Source organism: Tamandua tetradactyla, chromosome 14, assembly GCF_023851605.1.
Source record: "Tamandua tetradactyla isolate mTamTet1 chromosome 14, mTamTet1.pri, whole genome shotgun sequence".
NCBI classification, from domain to species: domain Eukaryota; kingdom Metazoa; phylum Chordata; class Mammalia; order Pilosa; family Myrmecophagidae; genus Tamandua; species Tamandua tetradactyla.
The window spans coordinates 53,641,168-53,668,322 of NC_135340.1; the positions used below are offsets into that span (position 1 = coordinate 53,641,168).

Sequence of the window (27,155 nt, forward strand, 5' to 3'; positions counted from 1 at the left end):
ACTGTGGGAATACAAGAGTCCAAAATCTGTAGGGAAGACCATGAGGCTGGCAACTCTGATGAAGGGTCTCAACGAACTTCACAGGCTGGCCAGCTGAAGAAGAAAAAAATCCTCTCTTCTCCCTTAAAAGTCTTCAACTGATTGGATCAAATCCAAGCAACTGGAGGTTCTCATTTGTGGAAGACACACCTTTAGTGGATCATAGATGTAATCACTCACAGAAGCAATCAACTGACTGATGATTTAATAAACCAGCCTTCTGGTTTATCAACCAGCCACAAAATATCCTTGCAATAATGGTTAGGCCAGTGCTTGCCTGACCAAATAACTGGGTACCATCACCTGGCCAAGTTGACCCCTGAACTTAAGCATCACAATCTACCCTTTGTCAACTTGGGAGTTATAACCTTAAATCATATTTAATCTCTAAATAGAACATATTACAGACATATGTTTCACCTAACAATATTCAGCTGTCCTGCGTACAACCAGAAATGCACTAAATCTCTCCAGAACAGAGTGCAAGTCCTTAGGTGACTTTGACTCTTAAACTTGATATCATCTAACTTAAATACTATAACAATATGACTTTATCATATGATAAGAAGAAAATGAGACATTTGCTTTATGTACAAATACAAACAGACTCATAACAATCAAAGAGATATTCATACCATCACAGTCCTCATTTCTGTAACTGGTCACATGGTCATAGATCATATCTATCACTACCTTATTCCACTACCCATTCCATGTTCCCTTTACCCTCAGCAGGCACTTCAGCTGGCCATGGATTCTTTGCCTGGTGGGGTGACCCAAACCTTCATTCTTGAAGTTTCTGGGACATCGGTACTCCTACCTGGATTGGGTTGTTCCTTTTCCATTGACTTTAATCACAGGGCATGATAGTACTGAGACACCATTGGGGATCTCCTGTGTTCCAGGAAAACTCTTCTTTACTTCCATTGTGTGGTTCCAGTCCTATTTCCCCTTGATAGTCAGGATCAATTACACCATCCAGTATAGTAATCCCCTTCCTTGCCTATTGATTCAGAGGCATGAGAAGCCCAAAGTGGCCAGGTGACAGTCTTATCTTCAAGTTCAAAGAAATTGTTGTGTCTCCTGGTAGGAGCACTTCCCCTTTTGGAACTAGCCTGTAGGCCAGCAGAGTTTAAAGTTGCAGGGACTCAGAGTGATTTGAACAGGGAATAAAAAAGTATTTGCAAAGTTCCCTTGGGAGAATGACGAGAAAGGGGGAAAATTCAACTTCCCCATTTGTAGAATTCCTGATATTCCCACAAGCAGTGGAGAAAACAAAAGCAATAGGCCAAGCCCTCAATCTTGGAGTTTGTTCATATGAAACTCATCCCCACCAAGGATAGGCTAAGCTTACTTAAAATTAGACCTGAGTCACCCCCAGAGAACCTCTTTTGTTGCTCAGATGTGGCCTCTCTCTCAGCCCACATGACAAGCAAACGCACTGCCCTCCCCCTCTCTACATGGGACATGACTCCCAGGGGTGTAAACCTTCTTGGCAACATGGGACAGAAATCCTAGAATGAGGTGGGACTCAGCATTAAGGGGTTGAGAAAACCTTCTTGACTGAAAGGGAGAAGAGAAAAATTAGACAAAATAAAGTGTTAATGGCTGAGAGATTTCAGAGTCAAGAGATTATCCTGGAGGTTATTCTTACACATTATATAGAGATCACCTCTGTAGTTAAGGTATATTGGAGAGACTAGAGAGAAGTGCCTGAAAATGTAGAGCTGTGTTCTGGTAGCCATGTTTCTTCCTTCCTTCTTTCCTTCCTTCCTTCCTTCCTTTTGTGTTTTGGTAGCCATGTTCCTTCCTTCCTGCCTTCCTTCCTTCCTTCCTTCCTTCCTTCCTTCCTTCCTTTCTTCCTCCCTCCCTCCCTCCCTCCCTTCCTTCCTTCCTTCCTTCCTGCCTTCCTTCCTGCCTTCCTTCCTGCCTTCCTTCCTTCCTTCCTTCCTGCCTGCCTTCCTGCCTTCCTGCCTTCCTTCCTTTCGCTTGACATAGGGAGAAGTTTATGAACATTTTCATGACAAAATAATGGCTTAAAATGTAACATTTGTAATAATATATTTTTGGTTTGTGCATTTATGTACGTCCAAGACTCTTACATGCTAATAAGCAGCATCTTATACTACTTGGAGTATAATCTTATATTTTAAATTATTATAGTAGATCATGGTTGTCACTATGTTTTAATGAAATTTGATCATAGTTACAATTTGTTCAGTAAAGTTTTGTGAAACAAATATATTTCCCCATCTGTTGCCCTGAAACACAATTATAACGAAGACATTGCAAAACATAGCCTGCTTTATGAGGACACCCTTTGAGATGTATTTTCTAGAAATGCACAGCTTTGGAAAATATCACTTATATTGAGTATAATTTGGCATTTCTGTAGATAATTACTTCTAATATGGCTGCTTTTGAGTTCTGTCTACTTTTTCAGTTGTACTTTCTTCTTCCTCATTGTCTGAGTTAGCATTTTTAGCATCTAAATAATGTTTCATTAAATAACCACAAATGTCACCTCTTTACAAAAGTACTGGACATTCTTAGAAGAAAATGAAATTATACAAAAGCAAAAATGAGCCAACATGAAGAATCAATAACCACATCGTGAAGGGCAACCTTTGTTAACATTTTTAAATCCCTCTTGATAAGTACCTACATGGGTACATTTATGCATAAGTATACACCAACATTTCTTCTGTGTCAGTGGAAATATCTTTATGTTTTAAAAAATTGCACATGCACTTTTTACAGCCAAACAGAGTAATATTGAACTATGTGTCACAGAAAGTAAATTCATTACGTACTCTTTTTTTTTATTCAACATACAAACACAAGCATTCTTACCATATGATCATTCCATTCTTGATAAATAATCAATAACTTACAAAATCATCACATAGTTGTATATTCATCATCATGATCATGTCTTAGAACATTTGTATCAATTCAGAAGAAGAAATAAAAAGAAAACAGAAAAAAATTCATGCATACCATACCCTTACCCCTCCCTTTCATTGCTCACTAGCATTTCAATCTAATATTGAAGATGATTGTATAATGATATAGCTTTTGCAGTGTGACTGTGTGATTGTGAAAACCTTGTGTCTGATGCTCCTTTTATCTATGGTATGGACAGTTGAGTGAGTAAAACATATGTATTGAAAATAAATAAATAAATAATAGGGAGAACAAATGTTAAAAAAAAAAAGTTGCAGGGACAGGAAGCAAAAAATTTTCTAGTAGATCATTAGAGGGTGATAGCGAGTGGTGCCATTCCATTTCCATCCCTTGATTCTTGCACTAGTGAATCCTGGCTATGGGAGAAACATCACCATAGAGTGGATGCTGATTCAGAGCATACACAGCCTCCTGGAGAACACTGCCCCAGCATTGCAAGGTGTTGTCACTTAGTTGGCACCAGAGTCTCCAAAGGCCATTCCACCATTCTACCAACCCAACTGCCTCTGCATGAGGATGAACATGGTAAGACCAGAGAATTTAATGAGCATGTGCCCATTCCCACACTTCATTTGCTGTGAAGTGGGTCCTTGAGCAGAGACAATGCTGTCTGAAATACCACGATGGTGGATAAGGTATTCCCTAAGTCCACAGATGATAGTTTAGGCCAAAACATTGCATGTTGGGAGGGCAAACCTATATCCAGAGTATGTGTCTATTCCAATTAAAACAAATCACTGCCCCTTCCATGATGGAAGTGGTCCAATACAATCAACCTGCTACTAGGTAGCAGGCTGATCACCTCAGGGGATGGTGACATATCAGGACTCAGTGTGGATCTCTGCTGCTGGCAGATTGGACACTCAGTAGTGGCCATAGCCAGGTTTACCTTGGTGAGTGGAAGTCTATGTTGCTGAACCCACACAATCCTACCACCATGACCACTTTGTTCATGAGCCCATTGAGCAATGCCAGGCATGGCTGGGGAAAGAGGATAACTTATATCCACAGAACAGGTCATTTTATCCACTTGATTATTAAAACCTTCCCCTGCTGAAATCACACTTTGGTGAGCGTTCACATGGAACACAAATATCTTCATGGTTTTTTTTCCCACTTAGAGAGATCTATCCACATACCTCTTCACCAAACCTCTTTGTCACCAATTTTCCAGTCATGCTCTTTCCAAATTCCTGGCCATCCAGCCAAACCAAACAGCCTGTGAATCAGTATACAAATGCACGTCTGGCCAGTTCTCCTTTCAAGCAAACCAAGCAAAAAGAACAATCAGGTGTACTGTTCAAAGTTCTGCCCACTTAGAGGATTTCCCCTCACTACTGTCCTTCAGGGACATCCCAGAAAGGGGCTGTAGTGCTGCAGCTGTCCACTTCCAGATGGTACCTGCATATTGTGCAGAACCATCTGTAAACCAGGCCTGAGTTTTCTCGTCCTCATTCAACTGACTGTAAGGAACTTCCCAAGAGGCCACAGCTGTCATCTGGAAAGAGAAGGTAATGTGGCAGGAGTGGGGGCCATGGGCATTTGGGCCACTTCATGATGTAATTTACTTGTGCATTCATGATCTTCTCAAGTCCTATCTCATATATACCATTTCTATTTTATGATGGTGTACTGCTGTGCACACTCAACATTATGGCTTGGTGGTCAGACCCAGCTCATGTTAGGCAACTTGGGTCTCATGGTATCTTGGTGGCCCATGGTTAAGCGTTCAGTCTCTACTAAGGCCCAGTAGTAAGCCAAAAGCTATTTCTTAAAAGGAGAGTAGTTATCTGCAGAGGACAGTAAGGCTTTACTCCAAAATCCTAAAGGCCTGCATTGTGATTATTATATAGGGGCCTGCCAATGGCTCCAGACAGCATCTCTATTTGCTTCTGACACTTACAGCACTATTGGATCTGTTGGATCATATGGCCCAAGTGACAGAGCAGCTTGCACAGCAGCCTGGACCTGTCACAGAGTCTCCTCTTGCTCTGCTCCCGACTCAAAACTAGCAGCTTTTCTGGTCACTCAGTAACCGTGCCAGACTAGCACATCTAAACGAGAAATATGTTATCTCCAAAATCCAAAGGGTCCAACTAGGCATTGAACCTCTTTTTTGGTCATAGGAGGGGCCAGATGCAACAACTTATCCTTCACCTTAGAAAGAATATCTCAACATGCCCCACACCACTGGAAACCTAGAAATTTCACTAAGGTGAAGGCCCCTGTAATTTTGTTGGAGTTATCTCCCACCCCCTGACACACAAATACCTTATCAATCAGTCTAGAGTAGTTGCTACTTCTTGTTCACTAAGTCCAATCAACATGATACCATCAGTATAATGGACCAGTGTGATGTCTTCTAGGAGGAAGAAATGATCAAGTTCCCTACAGACATGTTATGACACAGTACTGGAGAGTTGATATACCCCTGAGGTAGGCCAGTTAAGGTATACTGTTGGCCTTGCCACCTGAATGCAAACTGTTTCTGATGGTCCTTATTAACAGCTAATGTGAAAAAAGCATTTACCAGATCAATAGCTGGATACCAGGTACTAGGGGATATGCCGATTTGCTTAAGCAATGATGCCATATCTGGAAAAATAGTTGCAACTGGAGTCTCCACCTGGTTAAGTTTACAATAATCAACTGCCATCCTCTAAGACCCATCTGTTTTTAACACAGGCTAAGTAGAAGAGTTGAATGGGGATGTGGTGGGAATTGCCACCCCTGTATCCTTCCATCCTCAAAGTGGCACTAATCTCTGTAAGCCCTCCAGGAATCCAGTATTGCTTCTGATTTACTATTTTCCTAGGTAGGGGCAGTTCTAATGGCTTCTACTTGGTCTTTTCTACATTAATAGCCCCCACTCTATGAGTCTGGAAACCAGTGTGGTGATTCTGTCAGTTGCTGACTATGTTGTTGCCAATTATGCATTGCAGAATTGGGGAAATAATTACAGAATGGGTCCAGCGACCAACTGACCCCGTGTAAGAGGGACCTGAACTAAAACTCAGGACCTCCATAAGCCCCTATTCTGAGTGGTGGACCAGAGTGATATTTTGGGTCTTCTGGAATTAGTGTCACTTATGAACCAGTGTCTAGTAATCCGTGAAATATATGATCATTTCCTTTTCCCCAATGCACACTTATTCTGGTAAAAGGCCATAGGTCTCTTGGGGAAGGCTGGGAGGAAGGTTAACAGTGTAAATTTGGAGCCACGTAACAAGGCCCCTTCCCAAGGGTACTTAGCCTTCCCCTCATTCAATGGGCTCTGGGTCTATAAACTGTCTCAAGTCTTGGAATTGAATAAGGGGCCATGACTCTCTGTTTTGGTAATTCAAGTTAGACTTCTGTTCACTTGACCTAGAATCTTCGCTTATACAGCTCAAACAAGAATTTTAGTAGACTGCCCATCTATTTTACTTCTAAGTACTCCATGATCTAGTAGCCAATGCCATAAGTCTCTGTGAGTCAGATTATTTTGACTGCTGTTTCAAATATGCTGTCCATTATGGTGGCCACGCCCACCTTGTCTTTGCTGCCTGGCTTCTGTCAACTCGGGATCTGAGCATCCCCATTGCATTTAAGGATTCCTGCTCAGTGACAGCAGTTCCCACAGTAATATCTGACCTACAGAAAAGGACAATTACAGAACTCTTCAGTGATGATGGAACTAGTCTCACAAATTAATTCTTCAAAGTCCTGGTAAAAGGTGTATTCTCTGGACATTCCCGAGGTGTGTGAGCAGGTCTTCCATGATAAATCCACTCTAGCATTCCAATCTCTCTAAGCCTTTGGATCCCTCACCTACATTATATCAGGGCAGTTCTGGCATCTCTTGGCCACCTTTTGATCAATGTTTCAGCAAACCACCCAAACAAACTGTTATCGCCATTTCTAAGCCCTTGAGCTATAACACTGAATGCAGAATTTCTTCTTAGTGGCCCATATCAATAAATTCAGCTTGATTCAGCTTTATATTCCTTCCACCATTATTCCACACCCTTAACATCAATTCCCACACATATTCCCCTGATTTCCGTATATATAAATTGGAAAACTCATGCAGTTCTTTTGGAGTATAACATACTTCCTCATTGGTTGAACTTTGTACTCACCTTTTGGGGCCTGTTGGGACTTTAGTCTAGTTATAGGTCTTGAAGAAAGGAGATGTGGTAGAGGTTGATCATGAAGAGAATTAGAAGTGTTTTTCAAGTCAATCCCTCAGTACATTCTGTTGAAGTTTCATCTGGTGAAACAGGATTAATCACTCCAGACAGAGGAGTAAGGGTTGTTTCCCCTGGGGAGGTGGTTACAGGTTTTGCAGGTTCTGACAGGTTCATCTCTTTAGGTGGAGGTTGGATGGCAAATTCCTCAGGGTGGACTGGAGGCCTGGGAAGCTGTTTCCAAAAGGCAGGCTGGAGGATGGGAAACTCTCTCCTCAGGGCAGACTGGAGATAGGGTGGCTGTTTCCTCAGGACAGACCATTAAAGGTCTATCTAGCAAAGACTCAGTGGAATCCAGGGTTTCCATGTCCCGACTGCCATCACTACCAACCCATATGCCCCCATTCCAAGTTTCAGGATCCCATTCTTTTCCAATCAAGGCTCTTACTTTAACATCAGACACTCTGCAAGGTTGAGATTTTAGTTTATGTAAATCTCACACAATGAGACTCTGGATCTGGTTTTCAGAGATCTCAAGCCTGAAACCACAGGAAGTAAGATTTTCTTGCAGGGCACACAGAAGAACTTTTACATCTTTAATTTGGCTTTTAAGTTGCAAATCTGAAGACTTTAGCTCATCCCTTTCCCTCATAACTGTACCCAGCGTGTCTAAGAACAACCACTCAACATCATTAAACCTCTTAGCTCCACAAAACTCCATTAAGATGCCAAAAACACTCTCACCCAGAGCCTTGCGTCATATAAGCATACAATTAACAGAATCAAATGGTGATATTTTGCAAGTCTCTATTGACAACTCATGCCATGGACTGTCAGTGCCATCTTGTTTACTGGAAATAGAGTAATTAGTGCTTTTGAGTCTAATAAGAGTAGAAAACCAATTGCAAAACCCCATTTTTAAGATTCTTTTTCTCAAGAACCCACTCTTGGTACCAAGTTGTATTATTCCGAGTTCTCTAGAGAAACAGAACCAACAGGGAATATCTGTAAACATTATAAATGTCTCACATAACCGAAGGGATGCAAGAGCTCCAAATCTGTAGGGCAGGCTGTGAGGCTGACAACTCTGATGAAACGTCTCAATGAACTCCACAAGAGAGGATGAAGAAGAAGAAAATATTCTCTCTTCTCCCTTAAAAGTTTTCAACTGATTAGAACAAATCTAATTGATTAGATTCTCTCATTTGTGAAGATACACCTTTAGTTCATCATAGATAAAATTAGTCACAGATGCAATCAACTGACTGATAAATTTAACAAACCTTCCTTCTGTTTTATCAACAAGCCATTAAATATCCTTGCAGTGAAGGACAGGTCAGTGGTTACTTAATTGGGCACCCTTGCCTGGCCAACTTGACATCTGAACCTAACCATTACATGCCATAAAGGTTTGTTCACTGCCTCTAAATTGTACACACACTGGGTATTACAGCCTTTGGTCCCCCGGGGGTGGATGGTGGGTAGAGACCTTGGCCTTACCCATAGGCCATTTTTAATTTATTCAAGTGTTTCAGTTTGCTAAAGCTGCCAGAATGCAATATACCAGAAATGGGTTAGCCTTTACAAAATGGGTATTTAACTTAAAATTTACAGCTCTTAGGCCATGAAAATGTCCAACTCAAGGTATCAACAGGATGATACCTGGACCCTGAAGACAGGCTGCCAGCATCTGGGACACCTCTGTTACATGGGAAGACACATGGCTGGTGTGTGCAGGTCCTTCTCTCCTGGGTTTCCTTGTTTCAATTTCTGGCTTCAGTGGCTTCCTCTCTGAGCTTTTGTGGGTCCTCTTTTAGTTTTTCCATGGCTTTTCTTTATGAGTATCTCTTATTACATCTCTTAGTTTCTGTGGGTGTGTCCTTCCCCAGCTTTTCCTGGGTGTCTCTGAATTTTCTGGGCTTTTACTGTGTGTCTTTTATCCTTTTATAAAGGATTCTTTAGTAAGGGCATTAAGGTGGGTTACATTTCAGTTGAAATGACCTAATCAAAAGGCCCCACCTACAACAGGTTTCAACAGGATGGATTAAAAGAACATGGTCTTTTCTGGAATACATAACAGCTTCAAACTAACACATCAAGACTGGGTACAGGGCAGGCCACAGTGGCTCAGCAGGCAGAGTTCTCGCCTGCCATGCCAGAGATCGGGGTTCGATTTCCAGCGCCTGCCTATGCAAAAAAAAAAAAAAAAAAAAAGACTGGGTACAGAAGTCCCTCCCAGGCCCAAGGGAGAGGTGGGAGATCACCAGGCTCTCCTTCCCTACTGCCAGTATCTAGGGATTGTGGGAGGGGTCAGAGAGGGGCAGATTACCCTTGTGAGCCCATGGCTCTCCTTCTAGTTTATATTTTCCCCAAAGGTCTCCATTGCAGAGCCTGTCTACAGTGTCCTTCAGAGGCCCTTGCTCTAGTAGCCACAGAAACATAGCTTGGCGAGTGGTTCAGTGGTAAAATGATCGCCTGCCATATAGGACACCCGGGTTTGGTTCCGTAGACCATGCACTCCCCCCCCCCCCCAAAAAAGGAAAACATTTTGGCAAATGGGGGCTGAGAGGAATGGACAGCTGCTGATGCAACCTGTGGACTTTATAACCTGCTGGAGTAAGAGGTATGCACCCATATCCACCAGCCCAGCTTCCCAGCCAGCCACCACAGCCAGCGGCCACTCCCCCTAGCACGGAAGCCACTGCCCCAAGCAGGAAGGGTGGGATAAACTTACTCAGCTCTGTCTCCCAGGGAGCAGCAAAATTAGCTTGTTGCCCAACTCAGGGGAGCCCTTTCTAATAAAATCATCAATGTCCTGCTACAAAATGGGAATCTGGTGGGGAACTAAATCTCTCCGATGGAGGTAAAATATCCATGCGCCAACACCCCGCTGTTGCAGCATTGCACGGCCTCCTCCCTGTTACTCCAAGGATTAGCTAAAATTCGGTGGGGTGGGGGGGTGTCACTTTAAGTAGAATGTGCTCATCTGACCCCCTCTAGGATCCACTCAAACAAAGGTTGCAGTTGCATGATCAGTCCGTCCCCATAACCCTCTTCTTTTCCTAACTCCAATGGACTTTGAGTCGATTGGTTGGAGGGCAGGGTTGGACGTAAGGCTGCAGAGACTGACCCTTCTACTCAATCTGGTTGATCAGGGCAGTCACAGCACCCCCATGGTAAAGTTGGGACAGTCCTCAGAGGAGATCCTCTCCTGACTTCTGCCCGTATCTATCTTTCATACCCTTTATCTCCTTCTCCATAAAATGTCACACCGTCGTTTTCATCTTTGGTTTTCCATCTTTGGTTCTGACAGTTTCCTGAATAATTACCAGCCCGACCCTCGCCTCAAGATAAGTTTGGGTGGCTTCAGTGCGGTGTGCCGAAGGCCAGAATGAGCCGAGCCGTGATAGGCTGTCGGAGACCCGCCCCCGCACCGATTGGGCCGTGTCGGCGAAGCCCCGGATTGGAGGAGCCGGGCGAGGCCTGCTCGGTAGCCGCTCGGGCTCGGGCTGGGGCGGCGGGGCAGAGATGGCGACTTCGGCTTCTCTGCTGGGGCGGCGTGTGGTAAACTGGCGGCTGCGGCCGTCGCTTCCGCCTCTCGCAGGCCTAGTTTCCCAGCGGGCCCACTCGCTATTACCCGTGGACGATGCGATCAACGGGCTGAGCGACGAGCAGAAGCAGGTAGGGAGCCCCCGCTTCCGGCCCGCGGGCCTCCTGCCGGGTGGTCGCCTCCGGCGGCGAGTGCCCCTGGGACCGTGGGAGCGCGGGGGCGGGGCCCGGCCTCTGGCCTCGGGCTCTTTGCCTAGGACGGAGGATTTGAGACTGCACGGCCAGACCACCGGAGTTAGAGGAGGAGAAGAACGCTCCTGGGAGAAGGGTGGTGTTTTGGTGAAGGATACGCAGGTCTCGTGGCACCCGCTGGTGGCAAAAAGAACCGCAAATATGAAATCCTCTTATAACTGGCCACTAAGGCCATCGTTATCACAGGGGAGTCTTTTCTTTTTGAATATGTACATCTCAGGGGTTCTGAAAATGCAGTGTGATCTGTTATCATTCTCCCGCCCATTGCCTCAAACACAAAGTTGAGCTAGAAATTTAAGGCCTTACCGTTGGAACTGAATCAGATCGCTTCAGGGAGGAGGGAAGTGTATGTTCACCCGAAGTCTGGATGGCGTTCCTGTGGCTTTAAGCAAATACATGCGCTTTTCAGGATCTCCAAAGCCCAGTGGGGTTCTTTGACTCGCCTCAGGCAGTAAGGGTTCAATCTAATTCTCAAGCTTTTTTGCCCAGAAGAGTTTCCCATCTCTTTTGAGTAATCCCTTTTAGCAAAAGGCTGGGGTAGGGGGGGGAAGGTGGGGAGGGAAGTGAAAGAGCTGTACTTGTGCCAAGCACCGAGAAAGGAGTATGGCTGGAGCATAGGACAGATGAGAACATTCTCCTGAAGGCCGGAAGGGTCAGCCAGGGTCAGCTCAAGCAGAGCTTGGTAAGCCTGGGTAAGGGCTTGTGTTTTATTCTAAGTACAATAGGAAGCCATTGAATGATTTTATGTAGGGGAGTAGCATTTAAAAAATAATCATCAAGCTGTCTAGACTAAGGATGTTAAAAGAGAGGGATGAAGATAATCTTTAAGGAAGTGTAAACTATTGGGGCCTCTGAGTTTTAGCCTGATGTAGTTTGGTGAGGTTGTTTGTACCCAGCAACAACAACAAAAAATGGGCTGTGTCTCTGAATGCGTCCTCAGTGTGGAGATGCTGCCCCCAGTAGCAATAATGTACTGGTTTCAGTGGCATCTGCCCACGTCTCTGTACCTCTAGCTTCGTCAGACCATGGTTAAGTTTCTTCAGGAACATTTGGCCCCCAAGGCCCAGGAGATTGATCAGAGCAACGAGTTCAAGAACCTGCGGGTGAGTCCTGAGACCCAGGGCCAGGGTGGGGGAGTAGTGGGCAACGGGGAGCTGGCTGGGCTGGGCTGGGAGTTGCATTGCTGCCTGGAAGGGCTCATTCAATCTTCTAGTAAGTGAAACCTCCCTTAGAATGTGGCCCTTCTCTCTGAATCATTTTGGCTTGCATGCTCCAAATGTGCCAAGCACCTGTGATTGGCTGCCTTCTTCTCATGGCTCTCTCTATCACTCCATTCTGTTGGCAGGAGTTTTGGAAGCAACTGGGGAGGCTGGGAGTATTGGGCATCACAGCTCCTGGTAAGTATAGTTCCTTTCCCTGGAGAGAACTTTTCTTTAACACTGGAAAAGTCCCCAAAAGAAGCAGGAAAGGAGAAGAAAGATCATGCTCAAAGAAACCCAGAACTTTCTCTTTCTTGGAATTGAAAAATCTGCAGTCGGTTTTCAGCCCAGAGAAGAGCACACTCTTCTATTTCTTTAGGCAACAATATCGAGAGGGCAGAGGGATTAGACCAGTGTTGTTCACTTAGACCCTTGAACTCTGCATGCCTAATAGCTCCCACAAGTGATTTGGGGAGTTTAGAAAACTCTGTGTCAAGCAGCTGTCTTAGCAGTTTGATCTCACTGCCTCCCCTGAGCCCTTAACTCTGTCTAAGTGACAAAGTGCGCAGTTGGTTTGTTTAGCTCGCAGTGCCCAGTAAGTAGACGAGGCTGAGGCCTCAGCAGCCAAGGCCTGCACCGGAGAACCAGCCGTTACTTACTGTGGAGATCAGAATAGAGGTAAAATGCCATATACTTCTTACATCCCCCTCACCACTTGGAGGTCAGTTCCTGGGATTTGAGCTTATCATAGAAAGTTACATCATGAGTAATGATATAATAAAACCATTTAAAAATCAATTTAGACCTTCTAAATAGTAGGGGGGGAGTCCTGCTGGGACCTCCTAAACAAGACTCTCCTGTTGTGTCCTGGGGGTTATGAGTTCCCTTATAGAGGATTTGCTTCTGAATCATATTTAATGGAAGAAATAGATAGTGATCAGTTACAAAGCCTTTCAAGGGGCAGCATTGAAAAGAAAGCCAGATGCAGGTTCTAGTTTCTGCATGATTTCCTGGTAGTTGTGTCTAATACTGGTTTCCAGTGAGCTCCCTGGAGTCATAGGGGTCTACTGAGCTTCTAGAACCCTAGGATCAGCCTGACTTCTTGGTCAGAGTTAACATGTGCAGAGAGCCTCACCAAGGTTTACCCAAATATCAGCGTTGGAGAGTGGTGCCAAATCATGCAGCCGCTTTGATTTTGGATCTGCTGCCAAAGAAAACAAATTCAGCTTTTATGCGGAGTTCTGAAATTTCCCTACAAGCATCTCTTCTGCTCTCTCTATGCAGCCTATTCCCAGATTGTCTCTCAGGATATGGCTGTGCTGTCCCGTCACTAGTCCTGCTTCTTGAAAATCTTACTTCCCTTATGCCTTTTTGCATATACTCTTTGCTGTGAATCTGTCCTTGTGCTATGAATCCTCCATCACTGTGTTTTTCTGTTAAACTCCAAGGTTTCTTTCTTCATTTATTTATCTGCCTCAGCACTTCTGTAATTTTCTGAGTAGTGGTTGCTCAGGTTGTTTTCTTGTCTTCATTAAGAAATATATCCGATGACTGTGCAACTATACGATGATATTGTGAGTTACTGATTATATATGTAGAATGGAATGATCATATGTTAAGAATGTTTGTGTTTCTTTGTTGTCATTTTTTTAATTTAAAAATTAATTTTAAGAAATTTAAAAAAAGAAAAAGAAATATATCCGAGATAAAAGTTGTTATGACTGTTTTCTAAACCACACCTTAACCTGCAAGGACCAGCCAGGCGAAATCAGTTCTGTGATCTTTTTTTTTTTTTCCTTCTTTGCAGTTTGCAGTTTGAAGCAATTTCAGTAAACTTGCACTTACTCGGTTTGGTGACTGCACGCTCAGATTTTGGTGCCTCCATTTTTTTTTTAAAGAGAAGTTGTAGATTTACAGAAAAATCACACAGAAAGTACAGCATTCCCATATACCCCCTTCATGCATTTTCCCTATTATAAACACTTTTCATTAGTGTGATACACTTGCTACAGTGGTTGAAACAATATTATTATAATTATACTATTATCTGAAGCCCATAGTTTACATTAAGGTTCACTTTTGGTGGCATCCTTGTCAAGTCCATAATATCAGTTGACTATAAATGTACTGTTTTATTTCTGAACTCTCAATTCAATTTCATTGATCAATATGGAACTTTTTACCAGTGCCATACTGTTTTGACCATTGTAACTTTGTAATATGCTTTAAAATCAGGAAGTATGAGTCCTCCAACTCCATTCTTCTTTTTCAAGGTATTTTTGGCTATTTAGGACCCCTTATCCTTCCAAATAAATTTGATAATTGGCTTTCTTATTTCTTCAAAATAGGCTGTTGGAATTTTTATTTGAATTGCATTGATTCTGTGAATCAATTTGGGTAGAATTGATATCGTAATGATATTTAGCCTTCCAATCCATGAACATGGGATGTCCTTCCATCTATTTACGTCTTCCTCGATTTTTTTTAAGCAATGTTTTGTAGTTTTCTGAGTACAGGTCTTTATATCCTTGGTTAAATTTATTAACAATGATAACTAAAAGAATCATTCTTTTAGTTATCATTGTTAATGGAATTTTTTCTTGATTTCTTCCTCAGACTGTTTATTACTAATATATAGAAACACTACTGTTTTTTACACATTGATCTTGTATCCCAGCACTTTGCTGAACTCATTTATTAGCTCCAGTAGCTTTGTTGTAGATTTTTTGGGACTTTCTAAATATAGGATCACATCATCTGCAAATAGTGGAAGTTTTAATTCTTTCTTTACAATTTTGATTGCTTTTATTTCTTTTTCTTGTCTAATTGTCCTCGCTAGGACTTCTAGCATATTGTTGAATAACAGCAGTGACAGTGTGCATCCTTGTCTTTTTCCAGATCTTAGAGGAAAAGTTTTCAGTCTTTCACCATTGAGTATGATGTTTTTGTGAATTTTTCATATATGCCCTTTATCATGTTGAGGAACTTTCCCTCTATTCCTGTCTTTCAAAGTGTTTTTGTCAAGAAATGATGCTGGATTTTGTCAAATGCATTTTATGTGTCACTTTATATGGTTATATGTGGTTTTTTCCCTTTGATTTGTTAATGGGCTTATTACATTAGTTGATTTTCTTGTGTTGAACCACCCTTGCATAACTGGAATAAAACCCACTTGATCATGGTGCATAATTATTTTAATGTGCTGTTGGATTTGATGTGCAAGTATCTTTTTGAGGATTTTTGTGTCTATATTCATAATAGAGATTGGTCTATAATTTTCTTTTCTTGTAGTACCTTTATCTGGCTTTGGTGTTCAAGAGATATTGGCTTCGTAGAATAAGTTAAGTAGTATTCCTTCCTCTTCAATTTTTTGGAAGAGTTTGAGCAGGATTGGTTTTAATTCTTGGAATGATTGATAGAATTTACCTGTGAAGCCATCTGGTTCAGCATTTCTTTGTTGTAGGTTTCTGATAACTGATTCAATCTCTTCTTGTGATTGGTTTGTTGAGGTTTTCTGTTTCCTCTAAAGTCAGTGTAGATTGTTCCTGTATTTCTAGCACATTGTCCATTTCATCTAAGTTGTCTAATTTGTTGGTATACAGTTGTTCATAGTATCCTATTATGATCTTTTTCCCTGAGGGGTCCGTATAAATGTCCCCCCTCTCATTTCTGATTTTTTTTTTTTTTTGCATATTCTCTCCTTTTTTCTTTGTCAGTCTAAGGGCTTGTCAATTTTATTGATCTTCTCAAAGAACCAACTTTTGGTTTTGTTGATTTGTCATTTCATTTATTTCTGCTTTGTTATTTCTTTCTTTCTGCTTGCTATGGAATTAGTTTGCTGTCCTTTTTCTAGTTCCTCCAGGTGTGGCGTTAGGTCTTTGATTTTAGCCCTTACTTCATTCTTAATGTAAGCATTTAGGGCTATAAATTTTCCTCTCAGCACTGTCTTGATATGTTTTGATATGGTGTATTCTCATTTTCATTCATCTCAAGATATTTACTGAATTTCCTTACAATTTATTTTTTAACCCACTGATTGGTTAAGAGTGTGCTATTTAACTTCCATATATTTGTGAATTTTTCAGTTCTCTACCTATTGTTGATTTTCAGCTTCATTCCATTATGATCAGAGAAAGTGCTTTATATAATTTCAATCTTTTTAAATTTATTGAGACCTATTTTGTGACCCAACCTGTGGTCTATTCTTGAGAATGGTCCATGAGCATGTGTGAAGGAATATATATCTTGTTGTTTTGGGGTACAGTATTCTATATATGTCTGTTAAATCTAGTTGATTTATCATATTAAATTCTCTGTTTCCTTATAGATGCTCTGTCTAGATGAAATCTCCAACTATTATTGTAGAAACATCTATTATTCCCTTCAGTTTTGCCAGTGTTTGCCTCATATATTTGGGGCACCCTGATTAGTTACATAAATATGTATAATTGTTATTTCTTGTTAGAGGATTGCCCTTTTATTAATGTATGATGTCCTTCTTTATCTCTTAAAATATTTTTGCATTTAAAGTCTATTTTATCTGATATTAATACAGCTACCCAACTCTTTTTTGTTTACTATTTGCATGGAATGTCTTTTCCCAGCCTTTCACTTTCACCCTATTTGTATCCTTGACTCTAAGATGAGTTCCTTATAGGCAGCATATAGATGGATCATAGTTTTTTATCCTTTCTACCAATCCTTGTCGTTTGATTGGGAGTTTACTGTTAACTTTCAGTGTTATTACTGTAAAGACAGTACTTGCTTTAACAATTTTATCCTTTGGCTTTTTAAAGATATGTCCTTAAAGTGTGGACATATGTTGTGTCTTGTCATATCTTGTTTTGTCTCTCTTTTTGCTCTTTTAATTACCCTTACTGACGATCTTCATTTCTATACTCTCCTCAAACCCTCTATCTCCTGTTTTTCCTTTTCAGCCTGTAGAATTTCTGTTAGTATTTCTTGTAGAGCAGGTCTCTTTTAACCATACTCTCTCAGCTTCTGTCTATCTGAGAATATTTTAAATTCCCTCTTGTCTTTGAAGGACAATTTTTTCTGGATAAAGAATTCTTGGCTGGCAGTTTTCCTCTTTCAATATCTTAATATATCATATTATTGCCTTCTCACCACCATAGTTTCTGATCAGAAATCAGCACTTAGTCTTATTAAGTGTCCCTTGTATGTGATAGCTTACTTTTCTCTTGCTGCTTTCAGAATTCTCTCTTTACCTTTGGCAATTGAAAGTCTGATTAGTATGTGTCTTGGAGTAGGTTTATTAGATTTATTCTGTATATTGTGCTTCTTGGATATGTATATTTATGTTTTTCATAAGAATCGGTAAGTTTTTGGCCATTATTTCCTCAAATATTCTTTCTGCCCCTTTTCTCTTCTCTTCTTCTGTGATACTCACCCATGATACATATATTTATGAGCTTCATTCTATCATTCAGTTCCCTGAGATGCTGCTCAATTTTTTCCATTCTTTCCTCTCTGTGTTCTTTTATCTGTTTTATTTTGGATGTCCTGTATTCTAGGGTACAGATCTTTTCTTCTGCCTGTTTTAATCTGCTGCTGTATGCCTCTAGTGTATGTATTGTGCCTCTTGTTTCCATAAGTTCTGTTATTTTTCTTTACATGCTTTCACATTCTGCTTTATGCCCACTCAGTGTCTTCTTAATATCCTTTATGTCTTTAGCCATATTTTCCTTCATCTCCTTGAACTGATTTAGGAGGTTTGTTTGAACATCTTTGATTGTTCCAAATTCTTTGTTTTGTCTGACTTTTTCATTTGTTTCTTTAACTGGGCCATATCTTCCTATTTCTTAGTATGGCTTGTAATATTTTGCTGATATCTGGGCATCTGGTTATCTTGATGAGATTAATCTGAAGGTCAGTTTCTTATGTAGGATTTTGTTGTTGGTTGGGTTTATGTTAAGACTCTTCTTTAACACTTGGTTCATCAATATTTCCCTGCTAAAACAGGGCCAGGGACTCATGCTAGAGCTACAAACCAGTTCCAGAGGGTCCTAGGGAGATGGTCAGGAAAGACAGCAAAAAAAAATTTTTTTAGCTCCCTAAGATATGCTTTCCTGACCTGCCCACAGATGCTGCTCTTCAGCATCCTATTCCTGCAGCCCTGAGGAGGCAGGGTATTTTTAGCCCTCCCATGGCTCCACCTCTGACAAGACAATCACACAATGGCACCTGTCTGGGTCAGGCTAAAGCAGTGGGGCCCAGCGGTCTAAATTCACTGGCCAATAGCTGGATCAGAACTGGGCCGTGTCCCCTTCTGTTTTCCTGGGGAGGAGGGCTGCCATGGCCCTCCCAGTCTGCAGCAGCCTGCCAGGCAAGGACTAGGCTGACCTGAATGAAGCTGCTTGCCTCGAGGGTAGGAGTGGGCACCAGAAGCCTTGGCCAAGTGAATTATTTATAGTTTTCACTACAGTTTCTCTGTCTCTTTGTCTCACTCTTCCCTGGATGCTTTGCAGTACTCTCCTGGTCTCCAGAGCCCAGAACAATTGTTTTGGACAGTTTCTGCCTGTCTACTAGCTGTTTGGGGAAGAGGAATGATCCCTGCAGCTCCTTATTCCATCATCCTGCTGGGATTCTTGTTTCTCTGTGAGCTTTTATAAGAAGAGCCCATGGCATCAGCCTGGGACCTTACTAGGAAAAACTGAGGACAGGTCCTACAAGGATGTTTATTTAATAAATGTAAGATTCCTGTCAATGTCCCGGTTTAATCTGTACTCCTTTTTCCTCTCCCGTGCACCAACCCCATCCCCAGTTCAGTATGGCGGCTCAGGTCTGGGCTACCTGGAACATGTCCTCGTGATGGAGGAGATCTCCCGAGCTTCTGCAGCAGTAGGACTCAGTTATGGTGCCCATTCCAACCTCTGCATCAACCAGATTGTGCGCAATGGGAATGAGGCCCAGAAGGAAAAGTATCTTCCCAAGGTGAGGGAAGGGACATGGAGAAACATAGGCCAATCTCATGGTGCAACCATCAGCTGCTAGGTACCCTCCCCTCTCCTGTTGGTGTGTACTGGTCAGACTTGTTTTTTGTGGCATGCTACCCTGACCAAATATGGTTGGACCAGGCATTTGCTTTAAAATACTTTGGTCATAAAAACTAAAAATAGGACCAGAACTCCTGAGTTAATCAATAGACAGCACTGGAAGAGCACTTTAAGAAATGAAAAAAATAAGACTAGCTTCTTTTGCAAAGGAAAGGAGAAAGGGAGAGAGATTTTGAACCTTGTAGATAATTGGGCTTCTGTTCCAGGATTTCACTGATGCCCTGGTCTGAAAGAGAAGTTCAAGGGGTATAATGTGAACAGGCAAGAAGCAGTATCACAGTGAGCTCCCACAGGGTACTTTTGGAGTCATAACATGGACTTTTGGGGTTTTCCTTGCAGCTGATCAGTGGTGAGTGCATTGGAGCCCTGGCCATGAGTGAGTCCAATGCTGGCTCTGATGTTGTCTCCATGAAACTCAAAGCAGAAAAGAAAGGTGAGGCCACTCTTGACCCGGGAGTTGAAAGAGAGATAGACTATCAAGATCTGGAGAGCAACTATTGAGGGTGGCCTCTCGTGGGTTTCCAGAATTGTTTCCCAGCTGGACAGCTTCTTGCTCAGCAAAAGGTCTGTGGGTTGACTACCTGAGACAAGCCAAGATGGCTTGAGCAAATAGCCAACTTGTTGTCCTTAGGAGACCACTACATCCTCAATGGCAATAAGTTCTGGATTACTAATGGCCCCGATGCTGATGTCCTTGTTGTCTATGCCAAGACAGATCTGGCTGCTGTGCCAGCTTCTCGGGGTATCACAGCCTTCATTGTGGAGAAGGTGAGTTATGGGTAGCATGGTAGGGGGTGCTTTTTTTCTCCTGGCAGTGGTTCCAGAGATGGTTCCCTTCACCTGATCATGAATACGATAAATGTAAGTTCTGCCAAGGTTCCCTGGGTGGGGTTGAGGACAAAGAGACTTTGAAGAAGAGGCAGGGCCAAGTTTGAAGATGGTGGAACCATTCATAGAGCCAAGTGATACAAAGAGGTCCAGGAAGATGAGAACTGAAAAGAGGCCACTGGATTCAGCAGCCATTCATGAACTTGGTGAGGGCAGCTTTGGAAGACTGTGACTGGGAACGGAGATGGAGATTCAGGAGAAAGCCTACACCTTTAAATATTTTGACAATAAAAGCAAGAAGGAGATAGAGCAAGTTTGGAGTTTCAGCTTGTTTTAATCAGTGTTGTAAAGTTTGCAGTACCCTTTGTAAGGAGTGGGGAAAGTAGTTGACTAGGATTGGAGGGAAAAAAAGTTGACTAGCCATAAAAATATAGCCAGCAACTAAAGGAGCAATAACAAATGCAATACATGGTCCAGAGCTGGAACTTACATTATTATAGGCAGTAAGTTTTATATCAATGTTAAAATTCTTGAACTTGATAACTGCGCTTAAAGTGGTTTCATAAGTGAATATCCTTGTTTTTATGTATTTGTGTTCAAGGAGTATGATGTATACAATTTACCTGAATGTTCAGAAAATAGATAATAGATTCATAGATAGGTAGATGGATAGAGTGGTAGATTGCTAGATTGATGACTAGGTAAATAGAGAATGATACAGCAATGCTAAAAGTTGGTGCATCAGGGTATCTGGGGGTGGGGGTGGAATGTTGGAGTTTTCTGGATAGGTTTGACATTATTGCAATTGTCAGAGAGTTTAAGAAGAAGAAAAAGGGTGTGACTGAGATTGGAAGTGTTGAGATTGTGTAACACTATCCCTTTAGCCTGGAGGGAAAGGGGAGCCACACATGGAGATCCTCTGCTGGGCCCTTGCCAACAGATATTGCTTCCCATTGACCCAGGTCAAAGCCAGCAGGCAGCTGAGCTGATCCTGGATGGGACTCAGTTAAGTACAAAGGACAGAGGAACAAGAGGGAAAAGACATTGAGTGGGCTGGTGGAATATCTCAAGAGTCATTTCCCATGAGGGAAAAAAATAAAGCCAGGAGAGTAAGGAGGACACAGGGGATTGAGTGTTTTGTTGAGAAAGAACTGCTGCCCTGAGCACTGGGGAGAATACAGGCTTCTAGGGGAGAGGATGGGATCAGAGCGAGGACAAGAAATTCCAGGACTGGGACAGTCTCATTATTGGAGTGGGGCCATGGATGTAGGATGCTGGTTCACTGTGCACAAGTACAAGAACTTAATGGAAAGGTGGGTACCTGTTTCCTAGGGGGCTTACCTTTACTTGGCACCCTTAGCAGGGCTGGTCTGTAATCAGGGACACTTTCTGTTTCCGGGAAAGGACATGCCTGGCTTCAGTACCTCTAAGAAGCTGGACAAGCTAGGGATGCGGGGCTCTAACACCTGTGAACTGATCTTCGAAGACTGCAAGGTTCCTGGTGAGTTCCTTTGAGAATGTGGAAGCCCCATGTGCTGATATGGTATTACTCAAGCTGAGAAAGCCCATCTCTTGCTTAGAGAGGCCTGTCAGCTTGCCAATGATGTGGTAGGAGTATGGACCTGCCACCTCGCCTCTTGAGTGTATGGAACTCCTGAGACTGCTGGACAGCTGTCCTTCTGGCCAGAATTCCTGACCAGGATCGAGATTCAGGGTGGTGTTTCCTTACACAGTGTGCCTAGGGCTTGTACTCCAGTGTCTGGAGTAGAGATGTAAGATTTACCTCAGGTCATGAATGTCCTTCAGATTTCCTTGTTTGCATATTCCTGTACAGCCTGTGGGTTATTTATTAAGGATACTAAAACAACTGAATAAGCTCATGGAAGCTGGTCTCAGTGAAGGGAAAAAATTCAGTAACTGAAAATTTGGTACAAGGTGACATTGTGGGAGAACCAGCACCCCAGTTGGGTACTAATGAAGCAAAGTACATAAAATTAAATTGCCTTGGCCTTAGTCCTACCTCTTTCCCACTACCTGCCCTCAGAGAAAAATGTGCTTTGGTTACAAGAAATATCTAGGGATGGGGATCCATACAGATCCTTCTTTGTCAACAGGGAAAAAACTCATCAGGCATTAAAGGCAGGTAGGTGGTGTAAGTTTTTTGTACTTAGTTTCCTGCCCATATCTCCCAAGGTCATCCAGTGTCCTGGCTTTCAGGGTGGGAGAAGTATTCAGCAGTTTCTGTCACTAGCCCATATGACATACGAATGGACATATGGTGATGGTTACACGACATTTTGAATTTGACATTTTGACTTTATGCCACTAAATTGCACATTTAAAACTGGTTAAGATGGTAAATTTTCTATTATACATATCTTACAATAGTTAAAATTAAAAAGCGAGGCTGTGCATAGTCCTTTTTGCACTGACCACCACCACTTTCCCTAACAGCTGCCAACATCCTGGGCCAGTTGAGTAAGGGTGTCTACGTGCTGATGAGTGGGCTGGACCTAGAGCGGCTGGTGCTGGCTGGTGGGCCCATCGGGTGAGTGTGAGGCTTCACATGGGAGCTGGGCCTCCTCAGCCTCCTTGGCAATTGGTGCCATCAGAAGCAGTGGCATACTTCTCCTTAGGCAGACAAAGGGAGTTGCCTGCTGGCCACTGCATTTTCTCTCATGGGACAAAAGGTATCTTTTCCTCCCATGTTTCATTTCTTCAAAGAAATATCTTCAGGTGATAGAACAAAGGCCTAAAGAGCAACAAAACTTAGTTATTCCAGGCTCTAATGCCTGTGTGCCACGGAGGCCCAGCCACTTCCACATCTGGTCTTGGAAGGAAGGGGCGTGAACGGGGCAATCAGTGCAATTCCAGGGCAGTGGCAGCAAGAGTTGTACATGCTCCCTTTTTCCTCCCTGGGCCTCCCAATTCCTCATCTTGCTGATACTCCCCCTCGGGTCTTTCCACACTGGCACTTGCAGCCCAAGTTGGCAATGGTGGGGAAATGAGGCGCCTCCCCCAGAGTCTTTCTCCTTTCTGGCAGGATCATGCAAGCCGTCCTCGACCACACCATTCCCTACCTGCACCTGAGGGAAGCCTTTGGCCAGAAGCTTGGCCACTTCCAGGTGAGTGGAGTATTTTCATTGAAGTATAATAAAATTTTCAGTGAATGAATGAGAAAGTAGGGCACATACTGAGGGATATTTATTGTCCTTCTCTAGCAAAATTAGATTGAATGCTTGAAATGCACCCTTCTTCAGCATGCTACCTGGCTTTGGAATTTTTTAAAGAAATTAATTGGTTCCGGTTTGAGATTAATGAACTAGACATTGTACGATGTGTTTGTTGGGGTGAACTAGGCAGGTTGTGAGGAGGCATAACGGTAAGAGCAGCATTTTTTTTTAAATTTATTTATTAATTTAAAAAATTAGGAACAAGCAAGCAAAAACATTAGCATATAATTCTGCTCTACATATATATTCAGTAATTCTCAATATCATCACATAGTTGCATATTCATCATTTCTTAGAACATTTGCATCAATTCAGAAAAAGAAATAAAAAGACAACAGAAAAAGAAATAAAACAGTAACAGAAAAAAAAAGATTATACATACCATACCCCTTACCACTCACCCTCATTTATCACTAGCATTTCAAACTAAATTTATTTTAACATTTGTTCCCCCTATTATTTATTTTTATTCCATATGTTCTACTCGTTTCTTGACAAGGTAGATAAAAGGAGCATCAGACACAAGGTTTTCACAATCACACAGTCACATTGTGACAGCTATATCATTATTCAGTCATCCTCGAGAAACATGGCTACTGGAACACAGCTCTACATTTTCAGGCATTTCCCTCCAGCCTCTCCATTACATCTTGAATAACAAGATGATATCTACTTAGTGCATAAGAATAACCTCCAGGATAACCTCTCGATTCTGTTTGGAATCTCTCAGCCATTGACACTTTGTCTCATTTCACTCTTCCCCCTCTTGGTCGAGAAGGTCTTCTCAATCCCTTGATGCTAAGTCTCAGCTCATTCTAGGGTTTTTCTCAACCCCTTGATGCAGAGTCTCAGCTCATTCTAGGATTTCTGTCCCACATTGCCAGTAAGTTCAACACCCCTGGGAGTCATGTCCCACGTAGACAGGGGGACGGCAGTGAGATTGCTTGTTGTGTTGGCTGGAGAGAGAGGCCACATCTGAGCAACAAAAGAGACTCTCTTGGGGGTGACTCTTAGGCCTAAATTTTAAGTAGACTTGACCTATCCTTTGTGGGGTTAAGTTTCATATGAACAAACCCCAAGACTGTGGGCTCAGCCTATGGCTTTGGTTGTCCACACTGCTTGTGAGAATATCAAGAATTCAACTTGGGGAAGTTGTATTTCTCCCTGTTCTCACCATTCCCCGAAGGGGGCTTTGCAAATACTTTTCCAGTCACTGATCAAATCATTCTGGGATTCATCAGGGCATCACCTGGACAAACCAACAAAATCTCATGTCCTACCTGAGATTCCAAGTACTTAAGGTGTTCAATCAAACTATCTACATAAGGGTGGGCCACGGTGGCTCAGCAGGCAAGAACACTTGCCTGCCGTGCCAGAGGACCCGGGTTCGATTCCTGGTGCCTGCCCATGTATTAAAAAAAAAAAAACTATCTACATAAGTTATATTAGGAAATGCACTAGTCAAAATACAAATTTTGTAACAAACATTTTTTGCTTTAGTCTTACACATAAGGTGACCTTTTAAAATATTAATTACCATCTATTTTCAGCACCCTGCAATCATGACATTCCTTTGTTCTTCCTCATGCAAAAACATTTTCAAAATTTGTACATTTAGTCACTATTATTATACACTCTAGGCATTCCTAGATTATACCATCTCAATCTTTAACATCCATCTTTCTTTCTGATTTCATTTATGTCCCCAGCCCTCCTCCCTCTATCATTCTCACATGCAGCTTCATTCAGTGTTTTAACATAATTGTATTACAGTTAGGTAGTATTGCGCTGTCTATTTCTGAGTTTTTGTATTCAGTCCTGTTGCACAGTCTGTGTCCCTTCAGCTCCAATTACCCAGTATCTTACCCTATTTGTATCTCCTGATGGTCTCTGTTACGAACGAAATACTCCAAGTTCATTCACCAATGTCAGTTCATATCAGTGAGTCCATACAGTATTTGTCCTTTAGTTTTTGGCTAGTCTCACTCAGCATAATGTTCTGAAGGTCCATCCATGTAGTTACATACTTCTTAAGTTTATTCTGTCTTAAAGCTGCATAATATCCCATCATATGTATATACCACAGTTTGTGTAGCAACTCGTCTGTTGATGGACATTTTGGCTGTTTCCATCTCCTTGCAATTGTAAATAATGCTGCTATAAACATTGGTGTGCAAATGTCCGTTTGTGTCTTTGCCCCTATGTCCTCTGAGTAGACACCTAGCAATGGTATTGCTGGGTCATATGGCAATTCTATATTCAGCTTTTTTTTTTTTTTTTTTTTTTATTAACGGAAAGAAAAAAAAAAAAGAAATTAACACAACATTTAGAAATCATACCGTTCTACATATGCACTCAGTAATTCTTAACATCATCACATAGATGCATGATCATTGTTTCTTAGTACATTTGCATCGGTTTAGAGGAACTAGCAACACAACAGAAAAAGATATAAAATGTTAATATAAAGAAAAGAAATAAAAGTAGTAATAATAGTAAAAAACAACAACAACAAACAAACCAACAAGCAAACAAAAACAAAAAAAACCCTATAGCTCAGATGCAGCTTCATTCAGTGTTTTAACATGATTACTTTACAATTAGGTATTATTGTGCTGTCCATTTTTGAGTTTTTGTATCTAGTCCTGTTGCACAGTCTGTATCCCTTCAGCTTCAATTACCCATTGTCTTACCCTGTTTCTAACTCCTGCTGAACTCTGTTACCAATGACATATTTCAAGTTTATTCTCGAATGTCCGTTCACATCAGTGGGACCATACAGTATTTGTCCTTTAGTTTTTGGCTGGATTCACTCAGCATAATATTCTCTAGGTCCATCCATGTTATTACATGGTTCATAAGTTTATCTTGTCTTAAAGCTGCATAATATTCCATCGTATGTATATACCACAGTTTGTTTAGCCACTCTTCTGTTGATGGAGATTTTGGCTGTTTCCATCTCTTTGCAATTGTAAATAACGCTGCTATAAACATTGGTGTGCAAATGTCCGTTTGTGTCTTTGCCCTTAAGTCCTTTGAGTAGATACCTAGCAATGGTATTGCTGGGTCGTATGGCAATTCTATATTCAGCTTTTTGAGGAACCATCAAACTGCCTTCCACAACGGTTGCGCCATTTGACATTTCCACCAACAGTGGATCAGTGTGCCTCTTTCTCCACATCCTCTCCAGCACTTGTCATTTTCTGTTTTGTTAATAATGGCCATTCTGGTGGGTGTGAGATGGTATCTCATTGTGGGTTTTTTTTTTTTATTAATTAAAAAGAAAAAAAAAGAAATTAATACATTTAGAAATCATTCCATTCTACATATGCAATCAGTAATTCTTAATATCATCACATAGATGTATGATCATCATTTCTTAGTACATTTGCATCGATTTAGGAAAAGAACTAGCAAAACAACAGAAAAAGATATAGAATGTTAATATAGAGAAAAAAAAATAATAATAATAATAAAAAATATATATATATATATAAAAAAAGGAAAAAAAAACATAAGAAACAAACAAAAAAAGAAACTATAGCTCAGATGCAACTTCATTCAGTGTTTTAACATAATTACATTACAATTAGGTATTATTGTGCTGTCCATTTTTGAGTTTTTGTATCTAGTCCTGTTGCACAGTCTATATCCCTTGTCCAATTACCCAGTATCTTACCCTGTTTCTAACTTCTGCTGATCTCTGTTACCAATGACATATTCCAAGTTTATTCTCGAATGTCAGTTCACATCAGTGGGACCGTACAGTATTTGTCCTTTAGTTTTTGGCTAGACTCACTCAGCATAATGTTCTCTAGGTCCATCCATGTTATTACATGCTTC

General features: G+C 41.7%; 1 protein-coding gene and 1 long non-coding RNA gene across 2 annotated transcripts in view; one reads left to right on the forward strand and one right to left on the reverse strand.

The window, feature by feature from the left end:
- Positions 1 to 11,327, reverse strand: LOC143655914 (uncharacterized). The gene is made up of 3 exons (XR_013162342.1): positions 11,283 to 11,327; positions 4,146 to 4,264; positions 1 to 189 (listed from the first exon to the last, which is right to left on the reverse strand). It is a non-coding gene; the product is annotated as an uncharacterized LOC143655914 (long non-coding RNA).
- Positions 10,647 to 27,155, forward strand: part of IVD (isovaleryl-CoA dehydrogenase) — a 25,511-nt gene continuing 9,002 nt past the window's right edge. The window contains exons 1-9 of the mRNA XM_077127451.1: positions 10,647 to 10,856; positions 11,990 to 12,079; positions 12,322 to 12,373; positions 18,960 to 19,129; positions 19,591 to 19,684; positions 19,883 to 20,019; positions 21,484 to 21,580; positions 22,534 to 22,627; positions 23,123 to 23,204. Of these exons, the coding sequence (XP_076983566.1) occupies positions 10,704 to 10,856; positions 11,990 to 12,079; positions 12,322 to 12,373; positions 18,960 to 19,129; positions 19,591 to 19,684; positions 19,883 to 20,019; positions 21,484 to 21,580; positions 22,534 to 22,627; positions 23,123 to 23,204 (969 nt within the window). The 5' untranslated portion in view covers positions 10,647 to 10,703. The remainder of the gene's footprint in view (positions 10,857 to 11,989; positions 12,080 to 12,321; positions 12,374 to 18,959; positions 19,130 to 19,590; positions 19,685 to 19,882; positions 20,020 to 21,483; positions 21,581 to 22,533; positions 22,628 to 23,122; positions 23,205 to 27,155) is intronic.